This window comes from Nomascus leucogenys, chromosome 1a (assembly GCF_006542625.1).
Source record: "Nomascus leucogenys isolate Asia chromosome 1a, Asia_NLE_v1, whole genome shotgun sequence".
Classification (NCBI taxonomy): domain Eukaryota; kingdom Metazoa; phylum Chordata; class Mammalia; order Primates; family Hylobatidae; genus Nomascus; species Nomascus leucogenys.
This window is the reverse complement of record NC_044381.1, coordinates 64,597,731-64,611,502: the sequence shown is the minus strand read 5'-3', so window position 1 is coordinate 64,611,502 and position 13,772 is coordinate 64,597,731. Positions and strand designations below refer to the sequence as shown.

At 43.2% G+C, this 13,772-nt stretch overlaps 1 protein-coding gene across 9 annotated transcripts in view; it reads left to right on the top strand.

Annotated features, from left to right (window-relative positions):
* Nucleotides 1-4,262, top strand: part of LOC100579261 (tight junction protein ZO-2) — a 106,853-nt gene extending 102,591 nt beyond the window's left edge. For 4 of the 9 annotated variants that reach the window (XM_030810065.1, XM_030810072.1, XM_030810063.1 and 1 more), the window contains 3 exons: nt 95-424; nt 1,881-1,966; nt 3,274-4,262. In XM_030810065.1, the coding sequence (XP_030665925.1) occupies nt 95-424; nt 1,881-1,966; nt 3,274-3,439 (582 nt within the window). In that variant the 3' untranslated portion in view covers nt 3,440-4,262. The remainder of the gene's footprint in view (nt 1-94; nt 425-1,880; nt 1,967-3,273) is intronic. The other 5 variants (XM_030810091.1, XM_030810089.1, XM_030810082.1 and 2 more) reach the window with 2 other exon arrangements.
* Nucleotides 4,263-13,772: the final 9,510 nt, after the last annotated feature.

The following is a 13,772-nucleotide window of genomic DNA, read 5'->3' as shown; positions in this document are numbered from 1 at the left end:
AACTGATCAGGAAATGGAGTGTATTAAATCACTAATATAAATTTGAAAATAAACTTAAAAGCCCAAGGTGAAAACGTGTCATTGCTCTCCACAGGCCAAACCCCAGAACAAAGAAGAATCCTATGACTTCTCCAAATCCTATGAATATAAGTCAAACCCCTCTGCCGTTGCTGGTAATGAAACTCCTGGGGCATCTACCAAAGGTTATCCTCCTCCTGTTGCAGCAAAACCTACCTTTGGGTGGTCTATACTGAAGCCCTCCACTCCCATCCCTCCTCAAGAGGGTGAGGAGATGGGAGAGAGCAGTGAGGAGCAAGATAATGCTCCCAAATCAGTCCTGGGCAAAGTCAAAATATTTGAGAAGATGGATCACAAGGCCAGATTACAGAGAATGCAGGAGCTCCAGGAAGCACAGAATGCAAGGGTAATTGTTTTTAAGCTACCCATCATCAATAAGAGTTTTAAATAAGTTTGATTTCAATATAACAGCGAACAACCCCTTTTCCACTGCCGCAGACGTGACAGGGATGTTCACACGCACTGCACCAAAGGCAGGTGCTATGTATGTCACTTCAGATGGCCAGCTCCCAGCACATCCCTTGTTCTTCCAATGAAGAAAACTTGACAATATAGGAGAAGAAGATTCTGCTGTTTATACACAGAACTTTCTATAGGGTTCTGGAATGAGGAAGTGTGAGGAGAGAATCAGTGCCTCTCAGAAGTCATTTTAATTAGAATGTGATTTTTTTTTTCTTTTCTCTTAAACGTGTAGCTCCCAGATTTACCATAGAAACCAAGCAAACTTTGAGTGCTAAAACAGAAAGGCCCATAGATTGTACTTCTTGAGCTGTTTGAATTTGTATACCATATGCACATAGAACTTTTCAAACATCAAAGAAGAATTTAACTAAAGGTCTGTGGAGTATATTTGCCCAGGAGATGTGGGAGTTTTCTTTCAGGTCTAGCACAACAGCAGCAGTACATCTGAGCATTTTTCGTTTCTTGTGGTAAAAGATACATAACATAAAATTTACCAATTCAACCACTTTTTTCTTTTGTTTTATTTATTTTGTTTTGTTCTGTTATGAGACAGGGTCTCCCTCTGTCACCCAGGCTAGAGTGTAGCAGTGCGATCACAGCTCACAGCAGCCTCGACCTCTCAGCCTTGATCACCTCAGCCTTCTGAATAGCTGTGACCACAGGCACACGCCACTGCACCCAGCTAATTTTTCGTATTTTTTGAAGAGACAGGGTTTTGTCATGTTGCTAGGCTGGTCTCGAACTCCTGGGCTCAAGCAATCCACCTTCCTCAGCCTCCCAAAGTGCTAGGATTACAGTCATGAGTCACTGCACCCAGCCTCAACCATTTTAAAACGTTCAGTTCAGCAGCATTAAGTACCTTCACATCGCTGTTCAGCCATCACCACCATCCATCCCCAAAACTTTTTTATCCTCCCCACGTGAAACTCCGTACCCATAAAATACTAACTCACCACTCTCCTCTCCCCGCAGTCCCTGGCACCCACCCCTCTACTTTCTGTTTTTTTGTGAATTGGACAGTGTAGGAACCTCCTATAAGTAGAATCATACACTATTTGTCTTTTTGTGATTGGCTTATTTCCCTTAGCATGATGTCCTCAAGGTTCATCCAGGTTGTAGCATATGTCAGAGTTTCATTCCTTTTAAATAGTTTTCCTGTCTGACGTGTACCGCACATGACCGTGGAAATGAGGAAGCTGCTTCTGTGTTTCCTCTTCTTGAAATGGGTTGGGAAAATAAGTAGGATATGGGGAAAGGGTGGGACCAGCAGGAAACCAGCAAGCAGAGTGCCCAGTGGTTCATTCTTTCACTCTTGTTCTTTTCTTTTTTAATTACCACAGATTGAAATTGCCCAGAAGCATCCTGATATCTATGCAGTTCCAATCAAAACGCACAAGCCAGACCCCGGCCTGCCCCAGCACACAAGGTAAGGGCTGCCTAGTGGGTGCAGGTCTAAGGCGGGGACTTCTCATGGAATGGGACTTGAAGAAAGAATTTCCTTTACCCAAATTTCAGAGTAACAGGAGGATTTTTTTTTCCACTGGTCGACTGTTTGCCTTGCTCATTCCATCAAATTTAATTGTAAAGATTACAGAGTCAAAATTTAAGCATAGTTTGCTTGTGTGCTAAAACTCTGACAAAGTGTAATCACTGATGTTTCAAGCTGGTACATTTGACACATTGGAGCCTGGTTATGTTACATTGCACATGGTTAGCATGTGAGCAGAATTCCTAGGGCTTAGACCTGTTTTGTCTTGTTTGCTGACTCTCAGCCAAGCTTCTTAATTCCTTTGCATCATCCAGCAAAGTCAGACCACTTGTGCTGCCCTGAAGTCTAAAGGGATCATGACAAGCAAATGAGCAGTCTTGGTAAATGCCACACAAACAGTAGGAATGTTCACAGTGTCCTCCTGTTGAAGTTTTATACTGGATTGCTTCCTGCTTCCGAGAATAGGAAAAAAGTCACATTTTCTTGTGGCCATTTTTTTTTTTTTTTTGGAGACAGAGTGACTGTCGCCCAGGCTGAAGTGCACTGGTACAATCTCGGCTCACTGCAACCTCCGTCTCCCAGGTTCAAGCGATTCTCGTGCCTCAGCCTCCTGGGTAGCTGGGATTACAGGTGTGTGCCACCATATCCAGCTAGTTTTTTTATTTTAAATAGAGACGGGGTTTCACCGTGTTGGCCAGGCTGGTCTCAAACTCCTGACCCCCGCCCGCCTCGGCCTCCCAAAGTGCTGGGATTACAGGTGTGAGGCACTGTACCTGGCCTCTTGTGGCCCTTCCAACTGGAAGCTAAAGTCTAGTTTTCCAGCAATAGAAAACTGGAAACAAATTTCTTCTTTATCAGTTGAGTGGTAACACAGTCAACCAGGTTGCCTCTGGCAACAAAGAGTTCTTGGTTATGATGGACTGAAACTGGCAGAGAACTCTCGCTGCTGGGTGAGACTAGCCAGGGAGCTTAGGGTAAGGAGGGCACCCCCTGTCCAACAGGGAGATTCTTAGGTCAGGGAGCACCTGGCTGGTTTCCTCACTCACCGCCCAAGTGGGCATTGGATCTGACCTATTACGAACCTGGAGCAGGACCAGGGATGCCCCTGGTGGCTCTGCAGAATGTGGCTCAGAGGTAAGTGATCTGCTCGGGATGCTCAGTCACTGTGCTCAGAGCCATGCCTCCCCGGGCAGCCGGAGGACATGGAGGTGCTCTGGAATGTCTTTAACACCCTTTTTTGTTAGTTCCAGACCCCCCGAGCCACAGAAAGCTCCTTCCAGACCTTATCAGGATACCAGAGGAAGTTATGGCAGTGACGCCGAGGAGGAGGAGTACCGCCAGCAGCTGTCGGAACACTCCAAGCGCGGTTACTATGGCCAGTCTGCCCGATACCGGGACACGGAATTATAGATGTCTGAGCATGGACTCTCCCAGGCCCGCCTGCCATGGCATCAGACTAGCCGCTCCTGCCAGGCCGCCGGGATGGTTCTTCTCCAGTTAGAATGCACCATGGAGACGTGGTGGGACTCCAGCTCGTGTGTCCTCATGGAAAACCCAGGGGACAGCTGGTGCAAATTCAGAACTGATGGCTCTGTTTGTGGGACTGGGTTAGAGGAGTCTGTGGCTTTTTGCTCAGAATTAAGCAGAACACTACAGTCAGATCCTGTTACTTGCTTCAGTAGACCAAAATCTGTATTCTGTTTGCGTACTTTTAATATGTATATTAAGAAGCAATAACTATTTTTCCCATTAATAGCTGCCTTCAAGGACTGTTTCAGTGTGAGTCAGAATGTGAAAAAGGAATAAAAAATACTGTTGGGCTGAAACTAAATTCAAAGAAGTACTTTATTGCAACTCTTAAGTGCCTTGGATGAGAAGTGTCTTAAATTTTCTTCCTTTGAAGCTTTAGGCAGAGCCATAATGGACTAAAACATTTTGACTAATTTTTATACCAGCTCAATAGCTGTAGTTTTCCCTGCACTGTGTCATCTTTTCAAGGCATTTGTCTTTGTAATATTTTCCATAAATTCGGACTGTATATATCATAGCTATACTTGATGGTTTGGCTATAAGTGCTCAACAGCTTGAAGCCCAAGAAGTTGGTATTGAAATTTTTTGTTTGCTTCAAACCAAGTGCTGCACAAAAGCAGATACTTGAGGAAAACACTATTTCCAAAAGCATATGTATTGACAACAGTTTTATAATTTAATAAAAAGGAATACATTGCAATCCATAATTTTCTTTGTGGTGGATTTGTATGCTACTTCCTATTTTTAAATGCAACTTTTATTTCTGTTACTAATCATGGAAGTGAGTACTTATCTCCTTGTCAAACATTGGAAAATGGAAACGTGAAAAAGAAAATTATACCCATAATCCCATCCCTCAGATACTTTTGGTGTATTTTCTCCAATTACATATTTGTGGATGTCTGTGCATATGATACTTGAGGGTGTACTGTGTTTGTAGTTGTATTTCCTATTTTTTCTGTTTATCATTCTATCACTAACGTTTCTCAGGTGGTTACGACTGTGCAGCAAGGTAGTTAAAGCGTAGTGCACACATCGTCATTAACAACCACAGAGCAATATATCCCATGACTGCTTCATAAGTGAACAATTCTGCTGTTGGCTGTTCTGATTATTTCCAGGTTTTTGCCTTTTTTTTTTTTTTTTTTTAACATGAAATGCACCTCTTTGTATGTAATTCAGTTTTGTATATCATTGATCAGCATTTCAGTATTTTTCTGCAGGCAAGTTCTCGAAGTAGAATTACTGAGTGAAAGTATAGGAACATTTTTAAGGCTCTCGATGTTTACTGCCAAACGGCTTCCTAGAGAAGTTGCATCGATTTACAGCCCTACATCCACTCTTCCTCTTCCTCTTCTTCCTCCTCTTCCTCTTCCTCTTTCTTTCCTTTCCTCTTTTCTCCTTCCTTCCTCCCTCCCTCCCTTCCTTCCTCCCTCCTTCCCTCTCTTCTCTCTCTCTCTCTCTCTCTCTCTTTCTTTCTCTTCCCCACCCCCTTTTTTTTTTGTCAGGGTCTTGCTTTGCTGCCCCCAGGCTGGTCCTGGTCTTGAACTCCTTTAGCGATCCTCCCACCTCAGCCTCCCAAAGTGTTGGGATTACAGGTATGAGCCACCATGCCCAAACACCACTTAAATTCTTGAAGTACTAAAATAAATTTAGAATTTAAGCAAGACAGATTAGGAATTTAGACTTGTATTAATGAACAATGAACTTGGAAAAGGAGAAAAGAGGCTTGGCTCCATTAAGGGTCTTTGATGATATGAATTGACATAAAGGAGTTGGGCTTGTGTTTTAGTGGTAGTAGAAATTTGGCTTACTGGTAACTGAGTTATACTATAAAGGTGTCCTTGTTTATGTCTCTTCCAATATGGGTGCTGTCACTTATAAATCATTTAATGTATCTTGAATTTCTGAACACTCCTCAGGGCACTGACTAAAATTGCATATTCCATAAATAAAAGCCACCTTTTGTGAACAGGGGAAAAATGTACTAGTTAACTATATGATAATACTGTTTGCTTGTGTTCTTTAAATCCAGGAATGAGCCCTTTGCAACATAGGTGGGGAGGCAAGGAGGCTTTCAGCAGGAGCTGGGTTGTCGTCTGGCTCCAGCAATTTTGTGATGCGGGCAGTGCCACTATTCCTCAGAATGTCCAGCAGTGTGCCTGACGGACCCCCAGTGCTTTCACCACCCCTGTTTATGCATATCCTCCTTTGTTCTGGGAAAGATTTAAAGCTGCCTACAGTATACATGGAACATAATGAAAAAAATGATGTTAAGCAAATGAAGAAACAGGGAGAAGAGTATCAGTAGAGGGAAGATAGAGGCATGAGTGAGAGCCGTGTTCACTTTCTGCGCTGTCAGGACTCTGCAGCTCTCCAGAAGCCAGTGTGGCCCCGGTGGCACCTTGCATCTATGATAGAATTATGCCTGTGCTTCTAGCCCAGTGAGATAGATGAGCATGGGTCTTCCAGAATGATATCAGATGCTACTGATGTCACTAACATCAGTAGTAATTTGACACTAACAAATTTCTTTATATGAAGAAAAGTTGGTTAGGAACAGTCCATTTAAGCAATTGCAGCTGTCTTTTAAGAGAAAGGTTCACAGTCAATCTGCCCCTCCTTTTCTAACCTCTTTTCAGTTGGGGTCATTTTGCCAGTTCTAGCTTTCATATACATATGTGAAGAGAAAGAGATTTATTTTAATGAATTGGGCTTACAGGGTTGTAGGGGATTGGTAAGTCTAAAATCTGAAGGGTAGACCAGCAGGCTGGAGACCAAGAGGAGAGATGCAATCCAATCCTCCTAGCTAGTGTGAGGTGAGTCTTTGTTCTGTTTTAAGGCCTTCAACTGATTGGATGAGGCCGACCTACATTTCAGAGGGCAATCTGCTTTACTCAAAGTCCACCAATTTGAGTGTTAATCTCCTAAATAAAAACAACAACAAAACTTTTACTGAAACAACCATAACAATGTTTGACCAAATATTTGGGCATCGTGGCCCAGCCAAGTTGATGCATAAAAATTAACCATGCAGTCCCTCATCCTGTTACCATGTAGGCCACCCTGCAGCCGTCCTTTTGGTTTAGTGTTAAAGCATGAGTGAATGAATGAACCAGAAAAAGGGAGAATTATTTACATATATTTACACATATGTATAGGTTTTATACAATATATATACTCTGGATATACATATATTATAAATTATGTTTTTGTTTATTATTTTTTGAGACACAGTCCCACTCACCCAGGCTTAAGTGCAGTGGTACAGTCACAGCTCACTGCAGCTTCAATCTCCTGGATTCAAGCAATCCTCTCACCTTAGCCTCCCAAGTAGCTGGGACTACAGGTGTGTGCCAGCATGCCCAGCTAATTTTTTTATTTTTTGTAGAGAAGAGGTTTCACCATGTTGCCCAGACTGGTCTTGAACTCCTGGGCTCAAGCAATCCATCCACTTCGGCCTCCCAAAGTGCTGGAACTACAGACTGCAGAACTACAGAGCCACCGCACACGGCCTATATTTTGTTTTAAATAAAGATGAGCAAATTTGGTGAATAGAAAGCATTAAAAATGGGCCGGCGTGGTGGCTCATGCCTGTAATCCAGCATTTTGGGATGCCAAGGCAGGTGGATCATCCGAGGTTAGGAGTTCGAGACCAGCCTGGCCAACATGGTGAACCACCGTCTCTACTAAAAGTACAAAAAATTAGCTGGGCGTGGTGGTGGGTGCCTGTAATCCCAGCTGCTCGAGAGGCTGAAGCAGGAGAATCGCTTGAACTCAAGGGGCAGAGGTTGCAGTGAGCCGGTGCCATTGTACTCCAGCCTGGACAACAAGAGCAAACTCTGTCTCAAAAAAAAAAAAAAGAAAAGCCTTAAAAATGAAGAAACAAAAATGAAAGAAATTTGAATAATAGAGCTGAAACTCCAATAAAAATAAAATACTTTATATTTAAAAATATTTAGTGAAATAAATGAGACAAAGGCTGAATGGCAAATAATATGTATATATCTTTGTGTATATATGCAGAGACACAGATAAAACATTTCCATCCTGCCTCCTTTTATTTTAAATCTCATTTATATATACATAGAAAATTGGCACATTTTATATTCCCCACACTAGTGACTGCAAAGGCAATTAGAGCACTTTGGCATTTATTTTGTGCAATAAGAAGTGAAATGTGGTTTGATTGCTTCTGCACTGCCCCGGATGCCGTTCCACCTTCGAGAGTCCAGGTTGCTCTGTCCTTCTGAGTTTGAGTCTCTCTAGGAAGGATATCTAGGGAAGAAGATCCTGACTGAAAGTATCCTGGGGCCGGGTGCGGTGGCTCATGCCTGTAATCCCACCACTTTGAGAGGCTGAGGCAGGTGGATCACTTGAGGCCAAGAGTTTGAGACCAGCCTGGCCAACACGGTGAAACCCTGTCCTCTACTAAGTAAAATACAAAATTAGCTGGGCTTGGTGGCAAGCACCTGTAATCCCAGCTACTCAGGAGGCTGAGGCAGGAGAATCGCTTGAACCCAGGAGGCAGAGGCTGCAGTAAGCTGAGATCACACCACTGCACTCCACCCTGGCAACAGAGCAAGACTCCCGTCTCAAAAAAAAAAAAAAAAAAAAAGGCCGGGCACGGTGACTCACGCCTGTAGTCCCAGCACTTTGGGAGGCCGAGGGGAGTGAATCACCTGAGGTCAGGAGTTCAAGACCAGCCTGGCCAACATGGCGAAACCCCATCTCTACTAAAAATACAAAAATTAGCCAGGTGTAATGGTGCTTGCCTGTAATCCCAGCTACTCAGGAGACTGAGGCTGGAGAATCGCTTGAACTTGGTAGGTGGAGGTTGCAGTGGGCTGAGATCGCATCATTGCACTCCAGTCTGGGTGAGAAAAAGTGAAACTCCATCTCAAAAAACAAAAAAACAGAAAGAAAGTATCCCAAGAGACATAGGTTGAGCTTTGAAAATGCAGCTGTCCCTTGGTATCTGTGGAGGATGTTTTCCTACGACTTCCCATGGATACCAGAATCCAGTGATGCCCAGGTCTCTGATATAATGGTGTGGTAGGCCGAGTACAATGGCTCATGCATGTAATCCCAGCATTTTGGGAGGCTGAGGGGGAAGGATCGCTTGAGGCCAGGAGTTCACCTGGGCAACATAGTGAGACACCACCTCTAAAAATAAATAAATATAATAAATAAATAAATAAATAAATAAGCTCAGCATGGTGGCGCGTGCCTGTGGTCCCAGCTACTCTGGAGACTGAGGTGGAAAGATGGCTTGAGTTCAAGAGTGTGAGGCTGCAGTGAGCTATGATCATACCACTGCACTCCAGCCTGGGTGGCAGAGCAAGACGCTGTCTCAAAAAAAATAACATAAAATAGGGCTGGGCACGGTGGCTCACACTTGTAATCCCAGCACTTTGGGAGGCCGAGGCGGGTGGATCACGAGGTCAGGAGATCGAAATCATCCTGGCTAACACGGTGAAACCCCGTCTCTACTAAAAAATAGAAAAAATTAGCCGGGCATGGTGGTAGGCGCCTGTAGTCCCAGCTACTTGGGAGGCTGAGGCAGGAGAATGGCGTGAACCCGGGAGGCAGAGCTTGCAGTGAGCTGAGATTGCGCCAATGCACTCCAGCCTCGGAGACAGAGCGAGACTCTGTCTTAAAAAAATAAATAAATAAATAAAATAAATAAATAAATAAATAAAATGGTGCGGTATTTGCATATACCTACATACTTCCTCATGTATACTTTAAATCATCTCCAGATTACTTATAGTAGCCAATACAGTATAAATACTGTGTAAATTGTTATCTTGTATTGTTTTTCTATTTGTATTTTTTATTATTTTTTCTCCCCCTGGGGAATATTTTTGGTCTGAGGTTGATTGAATCCGAGGATGTAGAACCTGCAGGTATAGAGGGCCTGGTGTCCAGGAGACCCACCTCTGAGGTTCAGGGAAGAGAGGAATGGAGAGAACCCAGACCTGGAAGAAAGGAGGGGAGGGCTGGAGCAGGGCAGGAGCTTCCCCTCCCTCCTCCTCCCCCTCCTTCCCTGATCTCCCACCACATGTTCTTTCTTTTCTGCTTTAATTCCCTGCCCTCTGCCCCCCTTCCATTCTCACACATTTCCATTAGGAAGCACAAAGGGGCCCACCATAGGATCTGTGGGAAATGGAAATGGTGACTCCACATAGGAAACACAGCTCCACCTCATGAGAAGCCTGGGAAACGGGGATGACAGCAAGACAGTTTGGAAGGGTATTAAACAGGGAACGGCTAGATCCTGAATTCTGTCCAAATGAATGCACCTGTGAGTCACAATGAAACATGATTCTCTGGGCAAATCTAATATGTAAATTATTCACACCAGGTATTTTAAAATATTAAAAATGATGTTATACATCTATAAATACACTAGCATTTTGTTACTCAAAATAATATGGTGAGTCAGAATATAAAAATCACGAATGAAGTCCCTACCCCAAATCAGACGTTAGTTCCTCCCCAAAGCTGGTTTCCTTATTATCCCCATCCTCCTGAGGCAGCACACAAAAGTTATGAACTAAGATTCTGAAATCAAAGTGACTTTCATTCAAACTCCAGCTCTGTCAGGTACAAGCTGTAAAACCCTTGGGCAAGTTACTTAAATGTTTTTAGCCTCAGTTTTTTCATTTATAGAATAGGAATGGAAAACTATAACTAACATGACATCTTAAGTTTTTTGTGGCACGTTAATAAGATCGCATATATAAAATGTTTGCAATAGTGGCTGGCACACAGTAAGTGCTCATAAAAGCATCTAGTATTATTATCACTGTCAATGGTTTTCCATATCAATTTAGAACCTGAGTGGTGTCTTTGATTTTCTTACTCTTCTTCCAGATGATGACCTACTTTATTATACTTAATAACTATTTTTAACTTGTCTCTCTGTCCCTTTTCCCACAGCCACTACCCTAGTTCAGATGGTTGTAAACTTTCTAATCCTCCACTCAGCTAGCAGGCAGAATCGTCTTTCTAACTTAGATCTGAGAAATGTCTCCCTCCTGCTTGAAAAACAGTGATGACTTCCCCTTGCCTAGAACCAATTTCTTTTTTTCTTTTCTTTCTTTTCTTTTTTTTTTTTTTGGGGACGGAGTCTCACCCTGTCACCCAACCTGGAGTGCAGTGGCACCATCTCAGCTCACTGGCAACCTCTGCCTCCTGGGTTCAAGCAATTCTTCTGCCTCAGCCTCCGCCGAGTAGCTGGGCTACAGGCGCATGCCACCACACTCAGCTAATTTTTTGTATTTTTAGTAGAGACAGGGTTTCACGTGTAGCCAGATGGTCTCAATCTCCTGACCTCGTGATCCACCCGCCTGGGGCCTCCCAAGGTGCTGGGATTACAGGCGTGGGCCACCGCGCCCGGCCTCAATTTAATTTTATTACAGCATCCAAAATGATTTTCCACACCATCTGTCCCTATAGTAGATTGCATCACTGGCTTCAGTTCTTCATCCCTCTATGTCCTCTGTGTATCTGTGTCCTCTGTCCTTGTGGACTTTACAGCTCCTCCACTAAAGGTCAGAAGATATTTCCTCGACCCTTGGGCTTTGGATTGGCCATATGACTTGTTCTCTGGCACCTCTGCCACCCATGAGAGGTGCTGTGTGCCCAGGGCAGCACGAGAAAGATGTAAACAGAAGCACTCTAGCTGAGTCCAGCCTAGATCAGCCAACCCATAGATGTATGAGAAATAATAAAAAAGGGTTGTTTTAAGCCACTGAGCTTGGGGGTGAGTTGTTATGTAACAATAAACCACCAAATCCTTTCCATGTAACTTTGTCCTGCAAAACTCACATATGCTCCAATTACATGGAAGCACTCCCTGAATTCTCTGTGGCTACCTCCACTGGAGGATATCCTTCCTCTTTCTTTACCATCTTTTAAAACCCTATTATCCTTCTAGGTCCAGTTACTATGTCACAATTTCTGTCAAGCCTTCTCTGAAGCCCCCAACCAAATTTGTCATTGACTTCTTCAAAAAGCTCCCATATCCCTTTACCTATATCTCTGACATTCTAGTTATTGATGCACAAATCTGCTTCCCACTAGCTGCTTCTCCTTCTCTTCCTTTTCCTCCTTCTCCTCCTTCTCCTTTCTCCTTGTCCTCCTGCTCCTCCCTCCTCCTCTTCTTCCTCCTCCTCCTTCTCCTCCTCCTCGTCCTCCTGCTCCTCCTCCTCTTCTTCCTCCTCCTCCTCCTTCTCCTCCTCCTCCTTCTCATGGAGTTTTTGGTCTTGTTGCCCAGGCTGGAGTGCAATGGCACGATCTCGGCTCACTGCAACCTCCGCCTCCCAGGTTCAAGCAATTCTCTGGTCTCAGCCTCCCAAGTAGCTGGGATTACAGGCACATGCCACCATACCCAACTAATTTTTGTATTTTTAGTAGAGATGGCATTTCACCATGTGGGCCAGGCTGGTCTCAAACTCCTGACCTCAGGTGATCTACCCGCCTCAACCTCCCAAAGTGTTGGGATTACAGGCGTGAGCCAACTGCGCCTGGCCCCCACTTGCTTCTAAGTTCCATTAAGGGAGGTGTATCTGTATTCACCTATGTATTCTTATCAGTGCCCTATATGAAAAATGGAGTGAATTAATAAGGAGAGAAATAAGTTGAAATCCACTATTTGCTTTTATGACAAAAGAGGGTTGATCACATAATGATTTTCTCACATCGTGCCTGGTTTAAACTTCAACACTTGACACCACTGACACAAACTGGAAAACATTAGTGAAAGTGGAGAAAATCTGCTAAGATCTTAATTTGACTAGGCTAATGTTAAAGTGTAATTTTCAAAGGGGTGAAATTATTCTCATGCAAGTATAAAATGAACTCAGTACTAAAAGAGAGAACCAATACGATGTTAAGACTCATTTAAAGAGCATTTGAAACTAGGTAATATTAATATAAGCAATTTAAGAAATATTCAGATAAGAACTTTGAGTTGATACAAAATTGATTAATTACCTAGAGAACAGTAAATGATAACCTTTGTAAATATCTTTTCCACTAGACAGAAATTATTTGCATCTCTACCAGACAAAAATTTATACACTAACATGTAATTTCACTGAGTCTGGGAATTTTGATCAATAGTTTTAGCACTAATCAGTCATTATGGAATTATAATGCTTAGTAATCACCCAAACTATTTTGTAAGTCATTTAATTATCTAGATTTGGATTATAGCAGGAAGGCATGTTAAGTCAATTAAATATTTACTGACTGCCTCTGTGTGCAAAAAAATACAGGCATTATGGACTAAATATGACTTATTCTCTGCCTTCACATTTTAACATTGTAAATTTTTTAGTTTGCTTTATTCTTTAGAGTTTATGATAAAATTTCCTGAATAGTTTGATTTGTTCTTTGCAACAGCCCTGCATAGTAAGAATGGCAGGTGTGACTATGTCCATTTTATTTGTAATCCATACCTTAGTTCTGTAACTTGGTCGGAGTCCTTCAGCTTGTAAGTCACACATACAGTCTAGATTCAAAACAGTTTCCTGCTTTTGAGTCCAGTGTCCCTCTCCACCTGGAGCTCCCTTCTGGAGCATCTCTTGAAATAGTTTGTTGATCATGTCTTATGGTTTTCTATTTACATTTTCAAAAAGCACTTTAGAGCTGAGTCAGCAAACTGACAGAACCCATGGAACTAACCTGGCTCAAAATATGATTTATTTGGCCTGCGTGGGGTGATGACATTTTTAAATTTAAAAATAATAAGATTTGGGGCTCTTTTTTCTTTCTTTTCTTTTTTTTTTTTTTTTTTTTTTTGAGATGGAGTCTAGCTCTGTTGCCCAGGCTGGAGTGCAGTGGTGTGATCTCAGCTCACTGCAACCTCCGCCTCCTGGGTTCAAGCGATGCTCCTGCCTCAGCCTCCCAAGTAGCTGGGATTGCAGGCAGACACCACCACGCCCAGCTAATTTTTTGTATTTTTAGTAGAGACGGGGTTTCACCGTGTTGGTCAGGCTGGTCTAAAACTCCTGACCTCATGATCCGCCCACCTTGGCCTCCCAAAGTGCTGGGATACAAACGTGAGCCACCACGCCCGGCTGGGACTTTTCTTTTTAAAAATGGTAAGTTTTGGCCGGGCACAGTGGCTCATGCCTGTCATCCCAGCACTTTGGGAGGCTGAGGCAGGCTGATCACCTGAGGTCAGGAGTTTGAGACCAGC